The sequence below is a fragment of the Carica papaya genome, chromosome 9 (genome assembly GCF_054855325.1).
Source record: "Carica papaya isolate Zhongbai chromosome 9, ASM5485532v1, whole genome shotgun sequence".
Taxonomy (NCBI): Eukaryota; Viridiplantae; Streptophyta; class Magnoliopsida; order Brassicales; family Caricaceae; genus Carica; species Carica papaya.
The window spans coordinates 16124176-16152127 of NC_142317.1; the positions used below are offsets into that span (position 1 = coordinate 16124176).

A 27952-nucleotide genomic window follows, 5' to 3' on the forward strand; every position below is an offset into this window, starting at 1 on the left:
AAATATTCATATACGATAGATGTTATGATATGGAAATTCAATATGATTTTTTGAGACCTAAAATAACAGATATAATTATATCATCTGCAAGAGAAGCCATAGGAACAAAATGATAATTCTCATCCACATAAAATTACATTAGAGGATTTCAAAATAACTCTCCAGGATTTAAGTGATAAGATTGATATGGACGAAATAAAGATGAAAAGGTGTAGAGAAAATTTTGAATATTCCATTATACAAGATCCTAACATAGATTCCTTAGAATCATAAACCAAATGATATAAAATGAAATCATAAAAAGAAATCTCTTTAATGCATGTTCATGGATTGGAACCACCTTCAATAGCAATAAGAGGCAGAATAAGCTTGTTGAAAGCAGGAATGTTCTCAATATTATTAGCATGAGCAGAAACAACTCCAACATGAGCCAATATCTCTTGAGCTGCCATTGGAGGTTCAAGAGGAACTTTAAGTTTTGACTTTTCTAGTTTAGGAGAAGTTTTAGTTGAAGACCTTACCTGATTTCTATGCCCTTGTTGAGTATCCCATAAATTTTTAGTCCTTGCATATACATCAAATACATACTCAATAATTATAATATATGCAGCCACCATGTTAAAAATATTTAGCACACATAGCCTCTTTGAAAAATTTATATCAAATACAAGTTTGATTATGTAAAAGAATATGAATACTTTCTGTCCATCCATAAGGTCCAACACATTATGAGTAATTGGGTAGATTATATGATGAATTTTAACCAAAAGTTTGTCTCATTCTGTATCAAATTAGTACATTTAATGTTGATTTGCTCTAAAATGAGTTATCAAATGCAAAAAGGACCAAACTAACTCAAAACAGGTAGAACACATTGTAATATCTGAGGAACCAGTCTGAAATAGAACGAAACTCGGCCTGCATAGGCTTGAACTAAAGTGATCAAACCGAACTGGTCAAATAAGAGATGAACTGATTAAAACAAAGAAGCAAAAGTTAAAGACATTGGCAGTCAGGGGCACATACACATCACATGCCAATCTCCACTAACTGGTGGCAGACGAGCTTTTGGCTACTGCTTTCTCCAGTCACTGGGATTCTAGATCGATGGTTGGTGGTCAATGTTACTCATGATGGCTGGGAAGACAGAAATTTGGCATGGTAGAAGTCAATGAAGTAGCGGGGTCAGCAGGTCAATCCGTCGGTCTAGGGATAGGTTGGCAAGCAGTTAATCGATATCTGGAATGAGTTCCCCTTCCTTTGTTGTAAGCGAATGCGTTCCAAACCTTGAAAAAGGATCTCAAATAGCCTTTCTTTTGTAGTAAGGCTATTAGTAGCTCGTACCGCTCCTCTAGTTCAGGTAGTTTAAGAGTGAAGCTAGCTTAGTTCATCGATTTCAGTATGAAACTCTTCCCCTTCATCCCTTGCTTCTTTGAAAGTGTTTGAGTGAAGGCAGCACTTAAGGGATTTGGGAGACTAACGACGAGTGAGGCAGTTCCCAGTGCTGGTTTTAGTCGCTGGTGCTCCGAGTGTACTACTCAGTATTGTATGAGCCTAGTGGTTGTGGTGCTTTCAGTCATCGCTCAGTGGAGGTGATGAATAGAAAGGTTGCACAACTATTAAGTTGTTTGGCTTTTTTTAATTATTTTTTTAAACAATTTTTTTTGTTAGATGTGGTGCAAAAATCTTGGTTTTTCATGTTAAAATTGGTGGAAAGTAGTGTTATAAGTGGGACTTTAATACCGACAGATGTAGGACAAGTAGTGGTCAAACTAACTTGTTATGTATGGTTTAAAAATAGAGAAAACAATTTAGATAAAAAGCAAATAGGCCAAAAAAAAATTAGTAATTAAGGTGAAAGAAGTAGAATGAAGAATGAGTTACTAGATAGAATAACAACCAAAAAGACAAACACAAAGAGAGATAATAGTAAATAAAACTCCAACAAAGGAGTTCTTAACACATCACTGTTTATCTTTTCTTGGTAACTATTACTCTTTGTACATGTATTAATTACAACTAATAAGTACTATTATGAAAGAGAAAATATAAAGGATTCTAACTCCTATAATAGTTAAGACCTATATAAACAGGAAATTAAATTGTTAAATGCTTAAATAAGCCTAAATAACATAAAAATACAAAATAATGTTTATAAAAAAAAACTTCTTTAATTGAAAATTTATTCCAAAATAATATCTTCTTGTTCTCCATCATACCAAGTCAAAACATGGTACTTAATTAGCGTAATAACTTAAACCAATTGAAAAGAGCGACAACTTTACGTTTGGGGGATATTTTCTCCTCTTCTATTTTACAATTCTCTTTCTTTTCAACAAAGTTCATGCTTTATCAAGAAAAGAAAAAGAAAAGCAAAAAAGGAAATTTTATTATTTATACTCCGAATGAAAATATAAGTATAAAATAAAATTTGCTTCAATCAAGTATAAACACTTGTATTACAGAATGGGACAACGCATCCAGCAGCTATTGATATCTAGTTAGAAGAAGGGATGTTAGTTTAAGGCTATCTAAATAATCTGTGGCAGTACGCAGCACAATGGACAACTTCTTGATGCTATTTGAAATGAAATTTATTGTCTATAAAGAAGAAAAAGGTGTTACTAGAGTTGAAATGTAAACCATAATCAATAAATCTTCTCCTTCACTTTCATTTGCTTAATAAATCTTCTAAACTACCTATTTTCAGTTGCTGTTCTATGCTACATTTCTCTGTAAAAATTACAGCCTATTTAGGCTTCAGCATTCTGTCAGGCCTAGAGAGCACAGCATTTTACACTGCAACTGATCCAGGAAAGTTTGATCTCGAATTAAGACTGGAAATTTAAATCATGTGAATACTAAAGGTGATATATAACGAACCACAAGCAACAATCTGGTCAAGGAGGAAGTTGAAGTGACACCTGCTTTGTCATGTAGAAGAGACTTCTAATGAAGCATGTATCAATTGTACCCTCCGCATAGTATTTCTTTTGCATATACTGTCATCATATTTAAATGACAAGCAACACTCAGAAAAATGACTTACCAGAAACCACAGAAATAGCAGAAACCAAGGGACCATAAACTCCTCTTTCAGGAATCCTTGTTGTCCCTCTACCAGCCCAATAGAACCGAATTTCAAGGTAGTTAGTTATCACATTGACACTAAACTGTTTCACTAGAGGTTTTTGGGCACCCTTTGCCTCATCTTCAATATTGAAATCCTTTGACACCAGTTTATCCTGTGAAGAGTTCATTCAACTGTTCATACCATTTTACAATTTCAAAAAACTATATAATTGCTGAGTATGAGAAAATACCTGAATATAAATATCATATGAGCGCCGCCCAAGGCTTTTATATGTTCTATCATTTGTAAACTGTATCTCAGCAAATTTCAGACTCACTGTGTATGTCCCAGTTTCTAAGCAATAATAAAAGTAAGTGAGTGAAATTGGAGATATACGGGCTGTAACATACAGATCAGGTAGGTTTGATGATGACACAGAAATGGTGTAACGCCTATTTTGGAAATCATTGTCATCCATGAAATCTCCAGTGCTACTAAATCCCCATTGACTACCAAGTTTCACATAATAGTTAGCAACTCCACCTTCTACTCTTCCATCTCCTTCATACAGGACTTCTGTTTTATTTTCCTTGACAGTTGCATCATTGCCACCACAATTGACATGTAAACAATTAGAATCTGCCATCAATAGAAGAAGAAAATCATACGGAGACAAATAAGATGAAGCAAGATTGAATAGAGAAGCAAACTTACATTATATCTTACATGACCAAAAATATTACTTCCAATTGACTGTAACCAAAAGTAGCAGTTTACATCAATATGGAGAGCTAAACTTAGCATTATATCGGTCATCTTTTACTTTTAGTTTTTTGCATTCTGAACTCTAATATAACCAGCAATTAGACCAGTTCAAACAAGGCATCACAAATTTTACTCCTCTTATCTTCTCGGTGATACTCCAGGATCTTGTGTCCCAGTGTGATTGCCAAGTAAATATAATTCATTAGTGTGAAATGCTTATCGATGTATACACTTTGCATGGTGAAAGCTTTACGAAACATAATGTCACAGGGAAAAGATATAAAATGGTTAAAGCTGCATAAAGTTTTTTTTCCCAGTTGGCAGGTATATCTTCTCATGTAAGCACATGAAAATTAAACTAAATGAAAGTAAACTCAGCAAAGGTTTCCTGCAATAAAGATGTCATAGTTTGCAATTTTGACCCTGAGTAGAATGGGCAAAGTTCTATGGAACCTAGATATAGACAGCATTTGGAAAATAAAATAACGGAAAAATATAGAAAGCTACAGCACTGTATAGGCAAGACAAGGTAAAGTATATGTTTGGTATTCATAAGATTGGACAAAATGAATTTATTCTGTTTTATGTTTGTGCTAGTGAACAACACAAAACATGGTGGACAAGTACTAGGGTACCATTTACATTATCTTATATTCTGACTTTGTATGACAGAATAAAATGATAACATTTATATTCTTATGACTAAATAAAATGATGTTGTGTATAAAAAAAATAATATTGTATACTGTCATAAACTAAAATCATATCAATATATAAAAAAAAAAAATTTATACATGATAATATATTAAATAAGAAATACATTAATTTTTAGTTATAACACCAGCACCACAAGCTAATCTTTATTTAGTTAACAATTAGTTTTCCAAAAAAACATCAAGCTACTTGTTAAATAAATTATTCAAACAAAAAGTAAGCTATATTTAGTTATTATAAACTCAAGAATTGAGAGAGAGAATATGAGGATAAAAATAAAATTGGTCAAGGGATTGTTTTGTACATGCAAAGATTGTTTTGTGTATGACGCCAATTTTGGTAAGTGCAGTAATAATTTTGTTCCACCAAAATAAAGAAAGTGATTTGCCCTTTGATCATAATCTTTTCGTCTGTTTCAACCAACTTTTTCTGCTACTAAAAATTATATTGGACTGTTCTGTGATGTCCAGTCCTATGATTTTAATCATATCAAATGCTACAACATGATAACAACAAAGATTATCCTTGTTAAATAATTAGTTAGCTCCCCATTATCCTAAAAACTTAAATGATTTAACATACCAATTGTAATGCGCAAACCCAAAACTAGGCACGCCATGCCATACATTTATGGAAAAATATCATAAACATGTAAGGCTTGAAGTAAATCTCAAACTTGACCCTTGAAAGCTTAATAATCAATAAGTTTCCTAAATTGAAACTTTACACCAAAGTTTAAAAGATTTAAACTCTCTAAATAAAATGATTTCTCAATCAAAATATAAAACTTAACTAATATATTTTAATTCTTTAAATCAGAATCCTTAGTCACTCACACATCCCAAGTCCTCATGTATAATTTATTCTTCAAAATCTATAAGAGAAGAAAATGGAGTGAACTCACAATTCAGTGAATAATTAACTCAAATTAACTGGATCAAGTAGATTTAAATAATCATGGCAAAATAGATTTAAAATAGAGTAAATAAAATATAATAATAAAATAATTTCAAAAGTTTTTCAATTAACATTTAAGATAAACTCATTAAATATTAACAAAATTCAAATCAAACCACATTAATTCTTGTGGCAAGGCCCAACACCATATTTAACCCTTATGGTATAGATGATACTCATATTCCTATATCAGAGCCCAAAACTGTATTTAACTCACATGGTGTAAATTATAAAAAAAAAAACATGTTTATGAAAAAAGTTCAACGTATACTCTCGTTGTAGAGTCAAGTCATAACCACTTTGAGAGTTTCAAAACAAACTTACAAGTATGTTCATATTTTTTATCAAAAGCAAATAATTTCGTCAAATATCTCCAATTCCCGACTTCATCAAAAGATAAGTTTGATCCAAATTTATACTCAAAGCAATAATTTACAGTAGGCACTTTGAAAATTTTATATAATTAATAAATAATTTCAAAGCTAATAAGCAATTACATGATAATAAAAATTTACAATAATTTTCAGGTATTGTAAAATATTAGCATAGACTAAAAACTTTTCACTTGTAATGCTAAATCCGAAATTTCAAATAAAATGATAAAACTTCTTTCAAATCCTACTTCATTCAAAATATCAAATAAATATCCAGAAATTCCAATAATGCATATGGATGTTGATGAAAAGCCTAATGTTTGAGCTTTACAATCTATGAGAAATCTACGTAGGTCGTTTAAAAAACTCTAATTTGAAATTCATCAAATTTCTTAGAATTTAATACAAACTCATTACTCCTGAAATCCAAAACTTTTTTCATTCAACTCAATAACTCGAATATCTAATTTACCATAAAATCTACATCTCCACAAATTTTCGACCACTGCAGTATCAATTTTAGCCTCCTAAAATCAACCATTGGAAAATAACGTCTAGATCATCATTTTGCATAACGCGCAACCAATTTCAAAAATTTAGTTATTCCAGCACATATCAAATTAGATAATGATTCTTATATAACAATAAACAAACATAGAACTATCACTTAGAATAAGAAATCAATCAAAAAGGTTACCAAAAGACAGATTGGAAATTCTGAAGTTATTGTTCTTATTTACATTTTTCTCAGCATCCTTAAATATCTAAAAATTTATAACTCAATTATTATCCAAATTACAAAATCTTGATGTATATAGAAAGACATCATATTATAATTATACAGGGTTTATAGCCAAACATTAGCCAGAGAATTAAAAAAGTTAAAGTCCACTGCCGCGCGGTTTGAATTTATCTAAAATCCTAAATTTAAAAAATTCACAACTCATTCAATTTTCATCCAAATAATGCAATCTTAAAGATTATTGAAAACTTAAAATGTGTACATTATAAATAAAATTGTTTTATGGGAAAAAGTTGGCTAGAAAAATCAAAAGCATGGCCTGGACGCACTGTCATGCAATTTGCATTCTACTGTAACCTTTAGTTTTCAAAAATTCATACTTACTCAATTCTAATCTAAATCATGCAATCTTAATGTCTATAGGAAATTTATCATGTGTAAATTATGGATAAATTAGTTTAATATCTGAAATTTAGCCAAAAAATCACAAAACAGCCAAAAAGTCCACTACCGTGCTGTTTGTGATTTGCTGCAATCTTAGACTTTCTAAAATTCATAACTTCTTCAATTTTAATCCAAATCTTACAATCTTAATGTTTATGGAAAGCATCTGATGTGTTGATTATAAATAAAATAGACTGGTAGCAGAAACTTCACAAAAAATCAAAAAGTGGTTAGACCACTACTACTAAATAATTCTTTCCTTCCTTGCATACGCATGTTTTTCTTTTAGCTTTTACAATCTAAATGTCACGCAATAGAGTTTTAATTTAGGGTTTAGGAAACTTATCTTCTTGTTGCCTTCTCTTCTTTCTATCGTCTCGTCCTTATCTTCTCTTTACTTCTTAGGATTTTAGAATCTTTTAACTAAACCCTAATAATTAATTTATAAATATGGAATTGCCCTTTCCATAACAAAAAGACCTAATAATTTATATAAAATTACAAAAAACCTGTAACTTTTATAAACAAACTATATAATTTCTCTTGGGCCCATAATTATAACAAGTATTTATTTTCTTGGACTGGCTATTACACACACATTTATTATTTATACAGTTATTCTTTCATACTCCCCCTCACATTCAAATAGGAGAACGAGCTTCCAACATGAGCATGTATCAAAAAATATCCGTAGAGCCACAATATACAATCATTGGATGAAGACTCAATTATCAACATGGGGTCAACTTGAAGAGATACACAAGCTACAGATTCATAAACAGGCTTTGCATACATGAAGATCAATTATGGACAACAAATGAGTGAATAGAAAGAAGGAGAAGAGGTTCTAATGGCTTAAATTATCGCTATTCACCTACCATGTTAAACATTTTTTTTTTGAGAGTAGCTACCATGTGTAAATAATTAGTTGGTTATTTTTCTTTTTTCTGGTTAACAATTTTGCTCTAGTATCATGTTTGATTGGCAATTGTTCCAGAAATTTCAACTAATTAGAGTTGCTTACTTTATTGTTCATACATTTGATTATGATGATTATTATATCACAAATCCACGCAACTATGCATGAGTTGTTTGCATTTACACCTTAATAATTTCAAATAGATGAATAAATTTCAAGGAAAAAGCAAGCCAATTTTTCTAAATGCAAACAAAGATATACTTACATCTAGGACAATTAAAAGCCTTCACGCATGGAAGAATCCCCCTTCATCACACAATGGATAAAATCCTATTAGCATATAATTTGAACAAAACATATTACAGAAACTTTGCAATATTGCAGAATATAGTTTTGAAATTACCTAAGAATTTATAAAATACCAACCAACTAAAAGAAAAAGTATGCAACATCTTACATGTTCATCTTTGAAGAGCTCCTAAATAAGTTTAGATTTAGATTCCTAGAAAAATAAAAGGCAAAATAATTGTCAGCTTAAAAAAATATATATGTATAAATTACAGGAATTTGTTATAGAAAGTATTCTAACATGTTCTCTCGACAAGCAGGTTGCTCGGGGCCTTGCCATGTGAAGTTGTTGTATGATAGATCACTGTTGCCCAGAATAAAAATTAATATCAATATCACTTCCGCATCCACTTCCCTATACTTAGGAAACTAAGCAGAAACAACAGCATTTAGCAATTACTTATGCTGTTGGGTGCCTAATAGCCCAAGAGTCCATAGGAAACCAAAAGCTTAACTTGGCCTGTTCAGTGACTTAACAACGGGTGAATAATTAGTGGGAAAGAGGTTCATGGCTCCAATCTAACATCACATCAAATAAATAGTTCAATGAACAGTTACTCCAAAGAGTTAAAAAGCTAATGTCAAATTTTATTATTTACAGTATAAAAATAAAAAATATATTATTCTAATGCCCAGGAAGTGTATCATACAAATGAGTCTTTAACCTTAGGAAAGTTGGAAGAAAGAGGAAGGATATTTCTAAGAAGGTCCAGATTCAAAATTAAAACTTGATTTCCTCCTGAGTGCATTAATAATTGATGCAGGAAAAAGATACAACATTTACAACGATTTTGGGAATGTCATAGATATACTAATAGATTTGTAATACCTTGTAATGGATGGCACCCCCTTGGTGCCACCGATTTAATATACTTCATATACTTTTTATTCAACAAAAAAAATCAATGCAGAAAAAGAGCATTCTTTTTTTTGAGATAAAAAGAATGTGTATTATGTAATTGACACCAAGGGATTTATTTAAAAAAAAAAAGTAAAAGGACACCAAGGGGGTGTCACCCCAGTAAAAGGTATTTACATTGTAGTTAAAACATCCAAAACCTTCCCAAAATCATCCTATTCATACATATCATGCCTAAGAATTAGAGTCCAAAAATAATGTAACCACCTATCTCTAACAGAAAAAGACCATTTTAAAAAGGTCATATTTCAATCTTATGAGTATTTATGTAATTTATAACTTAGTCTTGCTAAGGGTATTTAGATAATTTAGGAACTATTAAGAATAGGCTTATTATTAGTTTAGTATTTTATTTCTTATTTACTGAAAGTCTTATTGTGTTGCTACTAAATAATATATCATGATGGATGATATAAAAAGCTGAACTGATAGGAAACAATCCAATCTATGCATTTATGTTCTTTGCTGTCAATGAAGCTTGCCAGCATATGCATAAACCTCGTGAGAATCATTTTTAGGCTTTAAAATGTACAATATGCTACATATAGGGTGTTCTATTTTATGGCCTTCAACTTTACATTGACTCTTCTATGTGTTTATTGGGATATCCGGATGCAAACTGGGCATGACATCCTGACATCCTGACATCTACCACATCATATTGCATTTGTCGACACATGGATGATTCAACATCATTGTGGATAGTAACAAATTATGGATACGGTTTTTTGGTGGCTAATGAAGTTGTAGATGATTTGAAGGGGAATGATACAGACAGCATCCTTTGCAAATTGGATATGAAAAAAGCTTATGATCATGTAAGCTGGGATTTTGTGGACTACATGTTGGGGAGGCTCAGTTCTGATGATAAATGGAGGAGGTGGATTAGGGTGTGCATTACTAGTACTTCTTTTGCTGTCTTGATCATTGTGGATACATGGGTGATTCAACATTATTGTCTACAGTACTTACGAACAAAAAATATTAACATCCTCATTGATTACATACCTAATCATCCCGCAATGTTGTTAAGACAATCATGAGGGCATTTTTTGAGGATTTGATTCTTTTCTTTTTCTATCTTCCTAAACCTTATTCCACTACGTTACATTAATAATCTATAAAAACAGAGAAAAAAATGACGGAAGATTGGCATGAAGTGTTGAACGGTTAAAACATATATCTGGCAGTGGAAGATCCAAACAAAATACTTAGGAGTTGATGTTACAGACAAAAGAGATTCCTCAACCAGCCATGGGCGTTCAAACTTAACCACTGCAAATAGTATGGTGCATTAACAACAAATGCACTGAAAAATGAATCGAAAATAACAAGGAAAAAAAAGTTGTATATGTATGATAAATAACATACACACTACTACCATCGACGAGTATTGAATCTGGTATATCTCCACTCAGCAAGTTGTGACTTAAAAAGCTGACAAGAAGAAACACTGGAAAAGATGAGAATTCAATAGAAATACCAGAATATGAAGCAATTATATGATGCCCATTATAACTGCTGTTGAATTTGATTGCCTTTTTATAACATAATTCTCACCCAGAAAAGTGGGTCTCTCATTGGAACAATCAAAATGCAAATTACTTACTACTTAAGAAGGTTATCAAATTTTTTCTTTTTGTCCAAACGAATTTAGCAGAAGTCAGAAGCAGCCACAAGCTTTAGTTAGAACTTACACAAATCTCAAACGCTTTGCATGTATGGTAAGCGGAACTTTTCCAGCTAACTTGTTAAAACTCACATCCCTATCACATTCATTAAAAATATGAAACAATCATCATCTATCCTCAAACATTATGAAAAGTAAGAAGTACTGAAGAAAAGAAATAAATGGAAGATATGTATGTGCTTGTCTCAAAAGAAGAAGTGGGAGAATTCCCACACTATGTCCTTGCAATTTCCTTTACAATAGGATAAGAAGAATAGAGAGGTAACTCGGAACAAGAATCAGGCAGTCCACTTATATTAACATAAGGGAGGGAAGAAACAGAAAGCAATAATCAAGTAACCAGTTTACTTACAACATTTCCAGATTCTTCATTGCCCAGATGTATGCTGGAATCTCCCCAAAAATGTTGCAGTTCCTCAAGATCCTAAAAGACAGCTAAATGATATTAAATCAAAATGGATCGTGATGAAACATACAATCTTGATGAAACGAACACCTAAAATACAATCAACATACAGTCTTTCTAGGCTTGTCATGCTTCTGATCACAGGGAAAAGCTGGTCAGATCCATTTATATCAGTAATTCTCCTGCGTAAAATATCCATCATAAGCAAAACTATGGAAAAAAATAAATGAACAGAAGAAAGATACTATACAACTACTGGTTAATTATTTCAAAAATAAAACAACTACTGCTTAAAATAAGCTTGAACTTACAACTCAACGAGATTATTCAAAATAGAAATGCTTGATGGAATGGGTACCCTTAGTCCACTTGCCTGCATTTCTCTTTGAAGATCAGACACAAATAAGATTGTTAGAAAATGAAAATACAATATTAAGTTTGATCCATCTCAAAACACTCAAGGCATTTCATATCTTCTAAAAAGGTTAAGGGTCTTACAATCTTGTGAGCTGTTTCCATTTCTCTATGAACATAGGTATTGGTCCGTTGAAATTGTTATCATTTATCCTTCTACATGATGCAAAAAAATCTGAGTTTACTTAGAATATGCACAAACATGTGGTGAAATAAAAGCCAGAAAAAAAAAGGAAAAAGCATACAAGTCTGTCAGATTTATTAGCCTAGCAAATGTCACTGGCAAGTTCCCGGACAATTGATTGGAAGAAAGCATCCTGCATGAAGCCTCAGAAACAAAAAGGCATTCATTATTAGAAATGTTCTATTAACATAAAGTTAAGGACTTCAGAAATAACGAAACATAAGAAATTGTATGTCTCACAGAGTCTGCAAGTTGACTAGATTGCCAAGTTCATGTGGAACAACACCAGAAAATTGGTTTCCTTCAAGGTTCCTGATTAACAATGTTTATGTAAGAAATATAAATCTTCCTGTACTAAGAACTGTAAATATGCCGGGCAAATGGAGAAATGTTGTAACAGATGTCAACACAAATTTAACATTTTAAGGTTACTTTGCATGTAAAGCAAGATAACAATGATCTCACTGGCTTAATTTTAGAGATTATCCTCAATTTTTAAGGACTTCAATAACCAGAGCAATGTCTAATATAAAGAAAGATTCAAAGTTTATGAACTTACAGATATGTCAAGGTGGTAATATTTCCTAACTCCTTCGGAATGTTCCCTGATAAGTTATTTACAAGAAGAGAGCTGCATGATACTTACTGGTTAATATATGACAGCAAAAATTAGATCACACAAATCAACATCCTCACATTGAAGTTAACCGTGTTAAAGCCCATTCACGAGGTATGGTGCCACTGAGGTAGTTGTAAGCGAAATCACTACAATAACAAGAAATGGCAATTCAAAACCCATTAGTTATTTTTATTGGTTCTAGTCCATTATTAAAGAAAATAACATTATAATTTATCAACATCAAACATATATTGAGGCGTTTAAAAGGATACTTACATTTCTTGAAGATAGGGTAGTTTAATCAATTGGGGTGGAAGGATTCCGTGAAGACTGTAACCCTTGAGGACTCTAAAAGAGATTGAAATTTAATTCTTAGTATGAGGTGCAGACAATTGCTATCAAGGAAAGGAAATAAATAGCAACTGCTAATATAAGAAAGAAAATGATTTAACACCTAAAATTCTTTGGCAAATCTAACATTGGCTCATACAATTATTGATTATGTGATAAAGCATATCCATCTTATTCACTTTGAAATCCAAGCACTAACATTGACAACCTACTTGGTTGTTCATTGACATACAGAGGAGGTGATCAAAACTAAATGCTATTGAACTTCGAATCAAGGAAAGAAAAAATCATGAGTTAGCAATTAGTTATGCAGAGGATGATATGTAAAGGACAACGTATTGTGACAAGAGAAATAGACATGTTCCTGTTAGCCTCTGCCCTGCCAATGCATTTTGCTAAAGGGTGCTTCTACTTCACATTTATAAAGATTAACAAATTAGTACAAGTAATAAATGTCTTATACCATTCAACAAACAAAAGGAAAAATTCTTAGACCTCTAAGCCTACAAGAGTTATATGCAGCTCCAGCGTATGACATCCCCTTCAACAGGGTTCTCACTTTCAATGCTCTATTTATTATCTATAACACGGCCTCAAACTGTTAGATTGACTCACAAAATTGTAAAACACAATTAGGTAACAGTACTAACAACATAGGTAGCTTTGGTGCACGTTTAGGATAGACAGGAGAGCATTGAATAGAAATTGAACTGAACTGAACAAAGTAGATGATATTTTGTTATGTAGGATTGGCATAAAACAAGATATATGTCAGATTATCTACATGCTGTTGTGATGTGGAATATTTTTTTATATCTTGACAGGAAGAGTAGAAAATACATAGGTATAAACTATAAAATTAATTATAAATATTTTAATTTAAAGCATATAGAAACTTTAATAGATTAAATTAAAGAATAATTTATTGAAACTATTAATATTTAACAAATCATTTAAATAAATTTAGTTCAATTATCTGATTTAACCATAACGATATGTTATGGTAATCATAATCATTAACTTAGAAGAAAATACCATTGAAATATGAAAGAACGGCCATATTTACACAATAGCTAATTGGGCCATTAATGGCCAACGGCCAAATAAACAGATTTGTGGTCATATCAGATAGATTTCAGGGAAAAGTATGTTAGTAATTCATGGTTGAACAACATCCAGAAATAAGGGACAAATGAAAGTGTTAATTCCCTAAAATGGTATTAGTAGAAGCAGTAACGTGCTGGGTATTTTGACATTACACAAAGTGAAGCTTGTTCTCTCTGTCTATAACAAAGTAGTCCCATGCATTTGAAGGAACAATTTTATTCCTTCAATCTACCATTTCTTTTATGTTCTAGCCTCTCCTTTTTATTCCGAAACAAAATAATGGACTTGTTTGTTTAGTTCTCTTGTTATTTCCATAAAACTAACTCATAATCTTAAACATTAAAAATCCTTCAAACATTGATTACTAATTAGGTAGATTATTGGGTGTACAAAAAAAAATGAGGGACAAGATTAGCAAACTTTACATCCTTATGATATGACAAACAGTGCTGTTCTCATAGTGGCATTCACAAGCTATTTCATGCTCTGCATTCTTTGGAGGCACAGGAGTGAGCCCAATCATTTCCACTCCACAAGAATCCGAATTGAACTTCCAGTATTTCGAGCCCAATGTACTAAATATTTGCTGAAGAGCATCAACTGAAAAAATCAAGAGAACAGAAGATGTTAAATGTGTGATAAAGAGAAAAAGGTAAGATAAATAGAAAATAGAACCTATCATACTCGGCCAAAAGATGGCAAAAGGGTAGAGAGAAAGCTTATAGAGAACAATATGGAAGATCTCATTTTACCAAAGTGTTCAAATATATGCTTAATTTAATCATCTTAGTCTCTCTCACCCATCACTCAAATATTTCTGCTTCTTCTTGTTATTCATTTCTTCCTTTGGACTTAAATTAGTGCTCAACAGTAACCTTACTAATCATTTTCTCAAGCAAGTGGTTTTGTCACCTTATATTTCTTTTTCTCTCATTTTGTTCAAACTCCACTTAAGAATCCCTCGTTTCTTCTGTTATATTTGAATGCCATGTAACTAAAACATGTTAGTTTAAATGAATTGTCCATCAAAGGAGTTTTGCTTCCTTTGTACAAATATGTTTATTGGCAACTAACATGGCCGTAACTGACGATAAAACCTTCAACAAAAAGAATAAGAGTATCAAACATGGGTAAGTACAGTTGTGGGTGCTGAGAAGGGATGCAGGATTTTTTAGTTGGTAGCAATAGTGTCAAGGAAATTGCAATGCCAGATTAAGATGGGTTGCTCAAGCCAGGATTGGACATATAAGTAAAAGTAAATTGATTATTTTCAGTCGAGACTAGAATTCAGGGCCACTGCCCTCCAAAAACAAATGACAACAATATAGAAGAAATCCATGAGAGCTTTGGTTAATCCATGTTATATAGATTGAGGTTTACATTTGATAAAAGTCATGCCACCAATGACGTACCAAATTATGTTTGAGAATAGCAGATATATAAATTGCTATAGAAGAAAGAGCAGAGATTAAAAAAACAAAAAAAAAAAAAAGCAAAAGGCTTATTTTCTAGATTCCTTTTTGGTCTAATCAATTTGTTTAAATCCCCTCGTCATATCCATTTAAAATTAACAAAACATATATAAGAACATAAATTATAAAATGTTTGTAATATATATTTGATTAGTTTTCAGAAAAATAATTGATAACTTTTTACCTGCTTATAATTTAAATAAAAATTTATATGTTCTAAGCAATCCAAACATTAAGTAAGATATAAATTCACAATATTATTTATATTCACGTTGAAAATAAATTTGAAAAAACTGTGATATAATAAAATAGTATTTCAAATACAGATAATAACCAAACAACAATGGTCTACTATTTTGGGTTAATTACAGAGCAGTTACTGTGTGTGGAATGCACTTTCTTCCTCATATTGTTATTGTCTAATTAGACAAATAGTACCAAAATTGGCTTGCCAAAAAAAAAAAAGAACAATTTATAGATGTATACATAATCTTTTCTAAGACTATTTAGAATGTGCAGGCCACAAAAACTAAACAAGTATCTTTCAGCAAGTGCAGAATCTAATTCCATATAACCCCAGAAAATAATCCGCCTACAAATTAGATTTCAGATGCATATTTGGGTTGCTGAGAAAACAGAAAAAAGAAATATAAAATTTCACAGAGAACTTACTAAAAGAAAGTTAAGCTGGACACGATTGTTCCAAACAGGTATTGTCAACGATATCTCGACTAATGGTATCCTTCCCTCTATTAATCGCAAAACAAACGGGTTTTTTTCTTTTGGTGGGCAGGAGTGACAAGAACTTGAAACTTCAGTTCCAGCACATTTTCCCGCACTTTCCAGGTAACCAAGCAGAAATTCAACATCCAACTAAACGAAAAACCGGATCCAAAATATAAATCCCTACCCATTTTCCAGTTCCCACAATTTACATCAACCAAAACGTCTTAAATGTTAGAAAAAGAAAAAAAATTGTACTAACCTTCTTCCTGAGGCAACTTTGACTCGATAACTCTGAGCAACCTCAAGCAACTGAGTGCGAAAATCAAGAAAACAAAGAGGTGCTTTGCAACCATGACTGAAGAAGTTCAGTAGTGGAGAGAAGTAAAAGTTCTACATTAACTTAGAAATTCAAAGTGGATGAAAATGTCATTGATATTAATAACCAGATACATCTTCTGCAATAATTTAGAGCTAATTACAATGAAAGAATTCCGATGGCCCACTCAAATAATTTCAAAAGAGGTGATGCGATTGCTAAGTGACTTGTTGCATCCTTTTCTGTGACGAGCTTCACTGTGGAAATCCGGGTGGCTGTCGGACTCGGATCAGTAAATTAAAAAAAAATATATAGTTGGCAAGCACGAGAATAACATACATTTTTTTTTTTAAAAATAATTATAAAATATATTATTTTATATGATAACAAAAACTATTTCCTTATTTTATTTTATGATATTTTTATATTAGTGATTCATTAAATTTTATAATAAAAATTTTTTAAAAGTAAAAGTTGTGATAGTATGAAACCATAGTTATAAATTTTTTTAATTTTTAAAAATTAATTATAAATTACCAACTGAAAAGTTATTTTTTAATAAAATAAATACGATGCATTTTTATATTTAAATTTAAGTTTATAAAATTTTTTTTTACAGTACTTTAAACAAATTTTGTATAAATAAATAATATTTTTTATTATTAGAAAAAAAATAAAACTCATTAAAAAATTAATAATATCATTTAAATAAATTAAAACAAAAAATATTTTAAAAGATTTTTAAGAAAATAGTAAATCTAATTATAAAGATTAGTTCGCTTATAATTTTATGTTATTAAATGAGTAAATTCATTATCTTACAAATTTAGATTTCAAAAAATTAAACTCTTTAAAAATTTAAGTTGGATTAGATTTTCTAAATATATGGATGGTTTAATTTGATTTGGTTCCCATTATATAGTAATTTTAAAATATTATATATTGTTTAATATGTTTATCAAATATATTTTGCAAATTGGACTTAAAATTTTATTTTAGTATTTTGTTTTCGTCACTTATTTTTAAATCTACAACTCTTATTTTTATTTTAATTTTATTTAGCAAAATATTTTATACTAATTGTTTTGTATTTTAAAAGTGAAATTTTTTAAAAATATTTAAGACATATTATATACAAATACATATGTTTTTTTTTAATAGGTCCGAACTGGTACGGATTATAGACCCGTATGACAGTACCTGACCCGGCCTGAACTGCAAGGATGGGCCAGGCCCAATTATGAAGAACTCTAATTGCCACCATTTTTCTGGCTCTCGAAATTGCATAAATGTTTACTGCTGCAAGAAGAAAAGTTAAAAAGGATTCGCTGGTCTATCTCGAGAGATGATTACGAAGCCGAAGTAAAAATCTGAGGGATCATAGGAGGGAAAAACAAAAAGAAAAATTATTATGAATGTGTAAAGTCAAAGAATTTGTCTGATAAAAAAGATGGAAGAAGAGACCAGTCAACCAAGAATCTTGTCTCGTCCGCATCGCAAAAACGCGGTTTTGGGCCATTATTACGGTCAAACCATCTCTTTCCTTCCCCGAACACAAGAAGCAGGACAACAAAGGAAGCTCACCAACTCCCAACTCCAAATCCAACCCGCAACAGATAACAAATACCAACAATAACATTTCTTCTTCTGAAAAAGAGAAAACTATGAACAGTCGCTGCTGTTTGTGAATGAGAAATTTATCTTCTATGGAAAAACCCACAGGAGGAGGAGGAGGAAGCTTTTGCTCAGGCCTGGATGCTTTGACTACCACCCTTAGCAACTCAATCCAAGCTCTGGGTCGTGGTTTTGATGTCACATCGGATATCAGACTATTGTACTGCAAAGGAGCTCCTGGGTCGAGGCTGATTCACATTGATGAAGATCGTGGAGTAGATCTTCCTTTATACGATGGCGCTGTTCTGTTACGTAATGTGCCTGTTGATATTGAGTGCTCAACTGAGATGAGGAGCATCGAGAGGATTCCAGTTTGCAGTTTCCATGAGGTGAGGTAGTCTTAGTGATCTGTTCTGTTCATGTGTTTTTAATCTCTTCAACATTATTTTGCTGGGTTAAAGCTCAAATCCTTATCTGGACACTGTTTGATGCTCAAATGGAGATTCACCTGGGTTTATTGTCCAATTTTTTTGCTTTACTCTCTTGTGGGCTTGTTATATTTTCGGTTGGGGGTGGTATATTGAGCTTCTTGTTGTTTTGAGTACGGTTTAGCAACCGAGTAGTCCATATATGAGTGCTGTTTATGATTTCTTATTTCTCTTGATGTTGCGCATTTGAGATTTTCTTTTTCTAATTTCCGCACTTAAATGCACTATTTCTGATTTTTTATGATTTGGAAATGAAATATAACTTCTTTTAATTAGTTATGTTGGATATGAAATTTTCAATTATGTCATTATGCAAGCACCAAGTCTTCTTGTCTTCCTTCGTAAATTCTTCATAAGGTTGAAGCTATAGTAATTTCTTGACCAATTCATGACAAAAAGACTTGGATATTGGAATTAATGATTTTGAGGATGTACCACTGGTTTAGCTTTTTCTCGAGGATTAGGATTTTGTATTGTTTTCTCCTATTAGTTTCCTTTTTCAGTTTTGAGTTTTATTTCTAAAGTCTGGGCACCCTTTGCATCAGCAGTCCCTGAAAAATTGCCACTACTATGGAAGATCTTTGCCATGTTATTTGAGCTATTCTGTTCAAAGAACTTCTGATTTTTTGAGTAAGGAACTTAGGAGGTACCTCAACAAAAGTATTACTTTATCTCAAGTATATGATGTGTAATTTTTTGCTATTCTGATCATCTTCAAATTGAAGCTGTTGTCATGTTCATTAATTTGTCTATTATGGCTAGAGCTTTCTCATGGAAGAAGGAAAAATGATCTTGGACTTGACCTGGCAAAACTAAGACAATGTAGGTTAAACTTTTGCACCTTGAATAAGAGAGTTATGATGCACTGTAAAAAATATAAAGTAAAATTTGACTTCAGACTTGTATATTTTTAGTGAAAACTTAGTCATGGATACTTTCAATTGAAGAATTCATAAGCAAGAAAAAATTGTCATTTTATGGTGAAAGCAACATTGTTGGAGAGGAGTAGAAAGGCAAAAAAGAGTAGAAGGTTACAAAAGAGAACTAGATGTCCTCATAAAGAGGGGGGAAAACAAAGAAGGCATGAAAATGGCGAGAAGACCGACTTCTCTGAATCAAGATTAGCCACACAATCTCTCTGCAAAATAAGCAAAGAATAATTTTTGAAATGCTTATACAGATTGGCCCAGACACAAACCAATAACTCTTTCACAGTAAAGAAAAAAGAAAAAGGAGGGAAAAATATCCTTAAAATCTTGGTATTTCAACTATACTTGGCTCAAAAGAGCCCCATGCCATAAATACTTAGCTTGTTTAGTCCTACCAATACCACAGAGGGCCAAGGAAAGTAAACCCTCCATGATGATTGGATTTGAAATTTCTCTCTGAAGAGATAGAATGACTTGATACAAGAAGTCTCATACATTCTGGAATTAGGTTTGTGTCTTTGAAGTTGAAAAATTAGAAGTATCTGATTGCTACTCTAAGATTTTTTGTTGTATCATTTTGGGTACCGGGAAAAGAGAGAGAATATTATCCACTGAACTAGAGGAGTGGAGGGAACACTGTCTACGGAGCAAGCAAATTTTCTTTGCATTTTGAGGTGGATACAGGAAACTTCATATATTTTAGAAGTTAGTTTTTTTTTTTTCTGAAGAAAGTTTTGAAAATGTGATTCTTCCCTACATTTTCACCTGTATTATTCTGGGAAATTGTCTGCTAAACTAAGGTGAGAAAGGGAATATTGTCTGCTAAACCGACAAACATTTTTCCTCTGCATCTACATATGGATACAGGAAAATTGATATATTTTTGCAGGTAAGTTTTGTTTCTGACCCCAGGAAAGTTTTGAAATATTTGGCTGCTACTATACAATTTTTCCTGCGTCATATTGATTACTGGAGAAGAGGGAATATCATCTGCCCAACTAACAATTTTCCTTTGTATTCAGAGATGTGGATTAGGTTAAATTATAGTTAAGTTTCAGATTCAAGTGTAAAATTCCAAAGATATGAATAAGTTCTTTACCATGATCCCTAAAACACTCAGACTTTTGTCACCAAATATGAAGGTGTAGGGCAAAAAAGTGTATCTTTTTTTGTAAGATACTCTCAACATTAATCAGATAATGTGTTCTGTTGAGAAAACTTAGATAGTGGTATCACCTAGATTGAATAACAAGAAATCATTTTGGAAAAATAATTTTCTAACAAGGGGAGAGATGAATGAGGATTTCATTTTACGAAAATTAAGGGAATGATATTAACAAGTTACCAAGAAGGTTGTTTTTCTTTTTTTTTTTTTCGGGGCGGGGGGGTGGGGGTTGTTGGGAGGTGGTAGTCCATAATTTACATATTAGTCTATGATATCCCCTAAATCCTTAGCTCTATTGTGATGAGCTCTAAATCGAAAAGAAGGGTTTGAAACCTATGATCTTGAATGTTGGGAAAAAGAATTACACAATATCAAAACCCTTGTGTTCCTCTATGTCCAAATGAGTAAAAAGATGGGAAGGGGATTACAAAACATTAAAAGCCCGCCTATTCCAAATTATTGAAAAGGGTTTGGAACCTTATATCTCTAACTCTACCAAAAGAAGAAGAAACACTTTCTCTTTCCAAATAAACTACAAGTAGCCAAGAAGATAATAGGAATAAGTTTTCTCCTTCTCTTATCACTCTGGATACCCTGCCAAATTCAAATCTCATTCACAACAGATCCCGCTGTTGAAAACTACAAGTACTGGTTTGAGCAACTAGCAATGTATGCTTATTCCCTTATCTCAGGTCAAGAATTTCAGGCCAGTTGAAGTCAAGCAATAGAATTTGTGTCATATCACTCATGTTATGGGTCTTGCCTAGTTGTATGAATAATATGGAGAGAGCTATTGCCCTGTTTCTTTCACTATCTAGAAACATTACAAGTGTTTCATCAACATGGCCAATGGTTTTGATGTTAGATAGAACAAAGATGAAGGAGAGTGGTTGAAAGAATCTCTGCTAAAATTATGATGATTGATATTTTCTTTTTGGGTTGTCAATGCAAAAGATTATTTTGATTGGAATAGTGGAAGATTGCACAGAGATTATTTTGATGGTTCTGAACTAAGGGAAACTTACACAATTAACCCACTAGATCTCTGATGATTGTACAGAGCCATGGTAAAGTTTGCTCCAATCACCCAAGGATGAATCAAAAGCTTCCTTATCCCATAAGATCATTCTAAAAAAGATACCTCACTCAAATAAGCCTTGCCATAAATGCCAGAAAAGATTTGAAGTGAACTATGAGCCTTTTGCCTTGTAAATGCAAGACATCGGCCTTCTCTAATTGAATCCTTCAGGAACGTTCATCCTAGTGCGATTAGCACAATAAAAGGTTAGATTCTTAACGAGGAACTACCACAGAGTAGTTGTAGATGAACTTGTCCCATATGAGATCAAAGGGAAGCTCTTATTCTTCCTCCCAGTGACTTTGATTAACCTAACACATTAGAATAGGCTGTGAGATTTCCAAATGATGAAAAGTTGATGGTTGCAATGGAATAGTTAATAGAGTCTACAAGATTTACTCTGGTATTTCTATTTAAAAAAAAAAGAAACGGTTTCGTGCTTGTGTGGTTTAACATTTTGGTGCCACTTCTATTGTAATTTTGGATGCATTGCAAGAATTACAGTGAATTATGAAAAAGCTTGCATTGATAAATGCTTTAAGGAGACAAATGCATATTTTTTTCCGAAACACTTCTCTTCTATTGCAAATAAAATGTCAGCTTTCAAAATTTTCATCCACAAAACTTAAAAAAGAATACTTACCAAACAGTAAATATTGTCAAAAATTTATGTTTTGCACAGATGAGAAACCCTATATGCAACAGCTGGTGGTATTGTTAATAAAAGTCAAGACTAAAAAGTTAGCTAGTTCCAATGGCTCATCTATAGCCTCAAGTTGATGATGTATAGGTTGATAAATGAATGAAGAAAATGTTAGTTACTGCTTCCATAAAGAAATCATTGCTTATGAATTTATTATTACATTACAGAACCAATATGAATATTTTAAAAGTTCTTATAATATTGTATATGAAAGAGAAAGATATGTCATAGCTGTTGAAGCTGGTTATCCTCTTAACTGTAAAATAAATGACAGCAGTTAAGCTACTTTTATGATTGTAGTGAAGATCTAACAGGGGTTATTCAAGAAATTCCTTGCATTGATATGGTTGTTAGAAACACTAATGAAACATAAACATGAAATTAAATTGCATTAAGAAAGGATAAATACATCTTGAGGCATCAAATTACTTTTTCCCTGAACCTTGTCTCATTGCCAACTTCTACTTGAAATACTGGATCAGAAGTTAATCACCAAGGGAAGTATATAAACTAGTCACAAGCTCATCCCCACACTTTCTTGTCCTCATGCTCCTCTGTATCTTCTTAATCATGTATTGAGATATTGAGTTTCGCCTTTAACAAGAATCTCTATAAGTTTGCAGATCCCCCTTATAAATAGATCTGCAGCTGGTTTACCCGTCTAATCAAACATGGCTAGAGCCAGTGACTAGATGGTTGAGTCACCCAACTCCTCTGCCTTTGGAGAGGTTGCAACTTTTGCAACACCCTGGAGTAAATTTGGTAACTCTCATTATTAAAAGCAAAACTAAAAAACGGAAGATTTTTAGAAGCTATTTTGGTTAGTCTGGCGTGGCTTTTTCCACTGGTTAAGAAATGGTTTTTTCCTGTGTTTTAACCAAGGCATGGCTTTTTCCACTGGTTAAGCAATGGTTTTTTCCTGTGTTTTAGAGAAGCTATTTTGCAGAATAACAATCTGGAGTCCAGAAAGTGTACCAAACATTATAATTTGTCAGAGATAAGGAACAATTATTCCATTTACTCCTCATTCTTGTGAACCATTGAATCTTAAAGGACTTTTTGTTTCCTTTATGCATGAACTGCATTCCCTTGTTGCTTCATTAATGAATTTTCTGTCTTTGAAATGCTTTTCTTTCTTTTGTTTAAAATTAGTGCATCCTTATTTTTCTTTTCTTTTTCTTTTCTAGCAGATTACACTCCAAATATCACTTTTCTTGTTATTTCTGTGTTGTATTGTATGGCTGATGAAGATGATGGCCTTGAATATCCGTGTCTTCATCTTAATACACCGGTTATGTAGATGTTTTGAGTTATGTTCTCGCTGTTACAGCTAAAGAAAGCACTACATAATGGTGCCCGTGTATCTAATTTTTGAAATTGCAGATGGCAGAATACTTCAATGAGAAATCTGGTATATCAGGATGCATTCCACTCGGAAACTTTAATGCCATGTTCAATTTCACTGGTTCTTGGCAAGTTGATGCAGCAGTTACAAAATCTCTTGCCATGGTTGGATATTTTGTTCCTCTTTTTAAGGTTAAATTAGCAAAGCTGAACTTAGTTTTACGTGAAGAAGTTAAGCGTGCTATCCCTTACTCTTGGGATCCCGCATCTTTGGCCAGGTAAAGCCCTCATCATATTGTCTGCTATAAACTTCAAATATGCATTTTTCATCTCTTTCATTTGTTACTTGTTTATTGGTTTAAAAATTAGTGATCAAACATTGGTTTTTCAAACTAAAAGTTTGGAGGGAAAAGAGATCTCTTAACAAAATCTAAAGCTTTTTACCTATGGGATTGGGCATATCCTGCTGTTACCTTTCGTTGTTACTAACAACCTGCAAATATGCAATTGAAGTATTTCATTTTTACCAATTTCGTCAGTTTATGTTAGGTATCCTTTTGGGGGTAAATAAAAATTTCCGGCCTGTGCTTTTCCACTTTAGGACAGTGGAAACTAGTAAAAGCCCAGCAGGCAGTAGGCCTTGTAACCCCACCCAAAGAAAAGATGCTGAATCTTTGTCATATATATAACCTTTTTCTGGATGTTCGTACCTTTCTTCATTTGGAACATAATAGGTTTTCTTTGACAAACATGAGCCATTATGGAGTACATTAAGCCGTCCTAAATATGAGCATTAAATAAGTAACTTCAAATTTACATATATCACTCTTAAAAAGCTACATCAAATCAGGTTTCTGATATGTATTCCTCTTTTGTAATTTTCTATTTTCAGTTTTATTGAAAATTATGGTACACATATAGTTACATCTGCAACAGTTGGTGGAAGAGATGTGGTTTATATCAGGCAGCACCAATCATCTCTATTGTCTTTGTCGGATATTGAGAACTACGTCCATGATATCGTGGAGCATAGGTTTGTGAACTCAGAAGACCAGTCCAGTGCTGGCCCCTTAAAGTACAAGGACAAGGTTAGAATTATCGCATTTAAGACTATCAAGATTCTTCTTTTTTTTTCGTTTTTTTTCTGGCATCTTGATATTGGCACTAAACAGAAAGAGCAGTTTGTCTGTCAAACTAAAAATCATTCATCCCTTGGTAAAAGTAAAATTTGATGCCAAGTTCTTACATGTAAAGACGTTATAAGCTAAGCTTAAAATTTTTTGATTAAGAATGACGCTTGACTTCATCAACTAAATTCTTCTAATTTCTCTTCAACTTGCTTTTTGGACATGCTTGCAAAAGTTTATGAAACCATTACATTCGCCGTCTATTCCTGGATACTGTTCTGGTGGATCCAGACAACAATTCGTTTACGATGCCATTTGCATTATGATCCTTTTATATGTGTGGATTTATTGCTCAAAATTTTCTTGTTGTAGGATGTTACAGTGATTTTTAGAAGAAGAGGAGGTGACGATCTTGAGCAGAGTCATGCCAAGTGGGCAGAAACAGTCAAATTGGCCCCTGACGTAATTAACATGACATTCACCCCGATTGTTTCTCTGCTTGAAGGAGTGCCTGGACTAAAGCATTTGGCCCGCGCAATTGAGTTATATTTGGAGTGTAAGTTATCATTTAATAGTTTTTCTTCTGGCGAAGTTGTCCTTATCAAAAAAGTTGTCAAATCATTTCAGTTAAAAAAAGTTATTACTTATAAGTTGCATGCTAGTTTAAGTGGAGGAGTACGTTGATTTTTGGTGAGAGATTTATCACTAGTTAATTCCTTAGCACTACATTTTCATATTGGTTACTCATTTTACCATTTTCTGGAGAATGCTGCTACTTGTTTTTTTTTTTTTTTTTGGCTGCACACTGTTGTCTGAACAGCTGAAAGTGTCTAAAAGAATCAAATGAATAGAACAAACCTTAACAGATTTTGGTAATAAACAAGTAACTTTTAGATTATAATGAAGTAAGTTTTGCAGATTTTACAAGGAGACAAGAAAAGCTGATGAGGAAATGAAAGTTCCTCGCTAGACTTGTCCGAGAATTGTTTATACATTGAATAGGTCTTTATTATCCTCTTCTCATTATTCTTAATTATGATTACCGGTCAAGAAGAGGCTGAATTTCCACAAAAAATATTTACGCTCCTATTTGCCAAACCATGTTTATTCTCTGTTAAGTACAATTACCTTGCTGATTTTGCACTCACCGAAGTAAAATGTCATTGATTTTACAGATGCTCTCTCTCTCTCTCTCTCTCTCTCTCGCTCTCTCCCTCCCTCCCTCCCTTCTATAAATTACTAATTATTTGATTATCTTTTGTAATTTACCAGACAAGCCTCCAATTGAAGATTTACAATATTTTTTGGATTTTCAACTTGCTAGAGTTTGGGCTCCAGAACAGAGTAACATCCAAAGAAAGGAGCCTGTTTGTCCATCCCTTCAATTCAGCTTGATGGGTCCCAAACTTTTTATCTGTCCTGATCAGGTATTATTTTTTCTTTCATTTTTTGGAAATTTGCATTGTCTAATGTGTTTAGTTATGGAAGGGTAACAGAGCAAGATAATTTCTAGTGGACATTGTTTGATGGTTCTGCTTTCCAAAGTTCAATTTCCTGTACTAATTAAATCAGGTCGTTCTACTGAGAAGCAAGAACTTAATTTATGCTGCAGATAGAAAGAGGGCCTTGTCTGAGATACAGATTTGTTTAACGTAGTTGATTTGACAGACAGAGAGAGAACTTAGAACAGCATGGCTGGACTTCCAGTATTTATTACAGTTAATACAATTTTGATTCCTAAGAAGCTTAGGTCCACCAAGGCAACGATTATGGACATGATTAAGTCTATTTCCCTCATGTCAAAAAGAAAAATCTGTTTGGCATGCATAAAGTAGTCTTATCTTTTTCAGCTACTGATTTAAAGATGCTTGTTGTGGTTTCCCAAGCTAAATGAAAGTATATGTTGATGTTTCAGGTAACTGTTGGCCGTAAACCAGTCACTGGACTTAGGCTTAGCTTGGAAGGCAGCAAGCAAAACAGACTTGCTATCCATTTGCAACACCTGGTATCTCTTCCAAAAATCCTTCAACCTCATTGGGACACACATGTTGCCATAGGTGCACCAAGATGGAAAGGTCCAGAAGAGCAGGACAGCCGCTGGTTCGAACCTATAAAATGGAAGAACTTCTCTCATGTAAGCACCACTCCAATAGAACACACTGAGACCTGCATTGGAGACCTTTCTGGAGTTCATATCGTCACGGGTGCTCAACTTAGTGTCTGGGATTTTGGCTCCAAAAATGTATTACATCTTAAACTCCTTTTCTCCAAAGTACCAGGTTGTACAATAAGGCGGTCTGTCTGGGATCACAGTCCCACAAAGCCTTCTTTCCAGCGTGCTGATGGTGCATCTTCGTCTGTTCCAAATGAGAGAGTGTCTGATGATAAGAAGGAAGATAGTTCAAGTCAAATCAGAAAACTAGCGAAAATTGTAGACATGTCTGAAATGTCCAAGGGACCGCAAGATACTCCTGGCCACTGGTTGGTCACAGGGGCTAAGCTAGGCGTTGATAAAGGAAAGATTGTATTACGCGTAAAGTACTCCTTACTAAATTATTGATAGATGTTTTCTTCTTTTTTCCCTTTCTGTTTAGTAGGATTATCCTCTTCCATTTGTAAGCATAGTCAAGCATTCTTTGCACAGGTGATCCCAGTTCTTTTGTACTTCTGTACATTGTTCCCCTTTAGTTTCTTGCTCTCTAGACCCCTCCTTATTTTATAGTCACTTTCATTAGCTATATCTTGAGGGTCATTCTGTTTGAATTTTGATTTTAGTATTTGTTTGTTAAATGTTAAGGTAATGATACACATATTTTAGTATGAAGTTAGGTTTTATTTTTTTTATTTTTATTTTTTAAGGAAATGGAATACTACCATTTAAATTATGGCTTTGCATTTGATCTGTCATGCTTTAGAGAAATTAAGTTCTAGGGTGAAGGTAATATGGATGTTTTGTTCTAATGG

The 27952-nt window shown here is 32.7% G+C and overlaps 2 protein-coding genes across 9 annotated transcripts in view; one reads left to right on the forward strand and one right to left on the reverse strand.

Moving 5' to 3' along the window:
- The window catches only part of RKF1 (receptor-like kinase in flowers 1), a 31048-nt gene extending 14229 nt beyond the window's left edge, over positions 1–16819 (reverse strand). For 2 of the 8 annotated variants that reach the window (XM_022035146.2, XM_022035145.2), the window contains exons 1-18: positions 16484–16815; positions 14452–14626; positions 12845–12916; positions 12646–12714; positions 12509–12580; positions 12190–12261; positions 12011–12082; positions 11850–11921; positions 11663–11734; positions 11462–11533; positions 11298–11369; positions 10953–11021; positions 10627–10692; positions 8578–8640; positions 8446–8490; positions 8254–8294; positions 3324–3712; positions 3050–3245 (exon numbers count right to left, since the gene is read on the reverse strand). In XM_022035146.2, coding sequence (XP_021890838.2) covers positions 3050–3245; positions 3324–3712; positions 8254–8294; positions 8446–8490; positions 8578–8640; positions 10627–10692; positions 10953–11021; positions 11298–11369; positions 11462–11533; positions 11663–11734; positions 11850–11921; positions 12011–12082; positions 12190–12261; positions 12509–12580; positions 12646–12714; positions 12845–12916; positions 14452–14626; positions 16484–16577 — 1783 coding nt within the window. In that variant the 5' untranslated portion in view covers positions 16578–16815. Of the gene's footprint in view, positions 1–3049; positions 3246–3323; positions 3713–8253; positions 8295–8445; positions 8491–8577; positions 8641–10626; positions 10693–10952; positions 11022–11297; positions 11381–11461; positions 11534–11662; positions 11735–11849; positions 11922–12010; positions 12094–12189; positions 12262–12508; positions 12581–12645; positions 12715–12844; positions 12917–14451; positions 14627–16170; positions 16372–16483 lie in introns of those variants that run through there. The other 6 variants (XM_022035148.2, XM_022035147.2, XM_088210917.1 and 3 more) reach the window with 6 other exon arrangements.
- Positions 16820–17884: 1065 nt separating this feature from the next.
- CAD1 (MAC/Perforin domain-containing protein) lies at positions 17885–27812 on the forward strand. Its single transcript, XM_088211126.1, has 6 exons — positions 17885–18543; positions 23901–24139; positions 24754–24949; positions 25361–25544; positions 26261–26415; positions 26904–27812. Exons 1-6 carry the CDS (start codon positions 18229–18231, stop codon positions 27546–27548), a joined length of 1734 nt encoding a protein of 577 aa, XP_088067252.1. The 5' UTR covers positions 17885–18228; the 3' UTR covers positions 27549–27812.
- The last annotated feature ends 140 nt before the right edge of the window (positions 27813–27952 follow it).

Excerpts from the sequence above, each read along its gene's own strand:
- CAD1 (XM_088211126.1), top strand. The coding sequence starts at position 18,229 with ATGAGAAATTTATCTTCTATGGAAAAACCCACAGGAGGAGGAGGAGGA. Across the intron at positions 18,544-23,900 it reads CAGTTTGCAGTTTCCATGAG|ATGGCAGAATACTTCAATGA; the intron begins GTGAGGTAGTCT and ends TTGAAATTGCAG. Across the intron at positions 26,416-26,903 it reads TTTTTATCTGTCCTGATCAG|GTAACTGTTGGCCGTAAACC; the intron begins GTATTATTTTTT and ends TTGATGTTTCAG.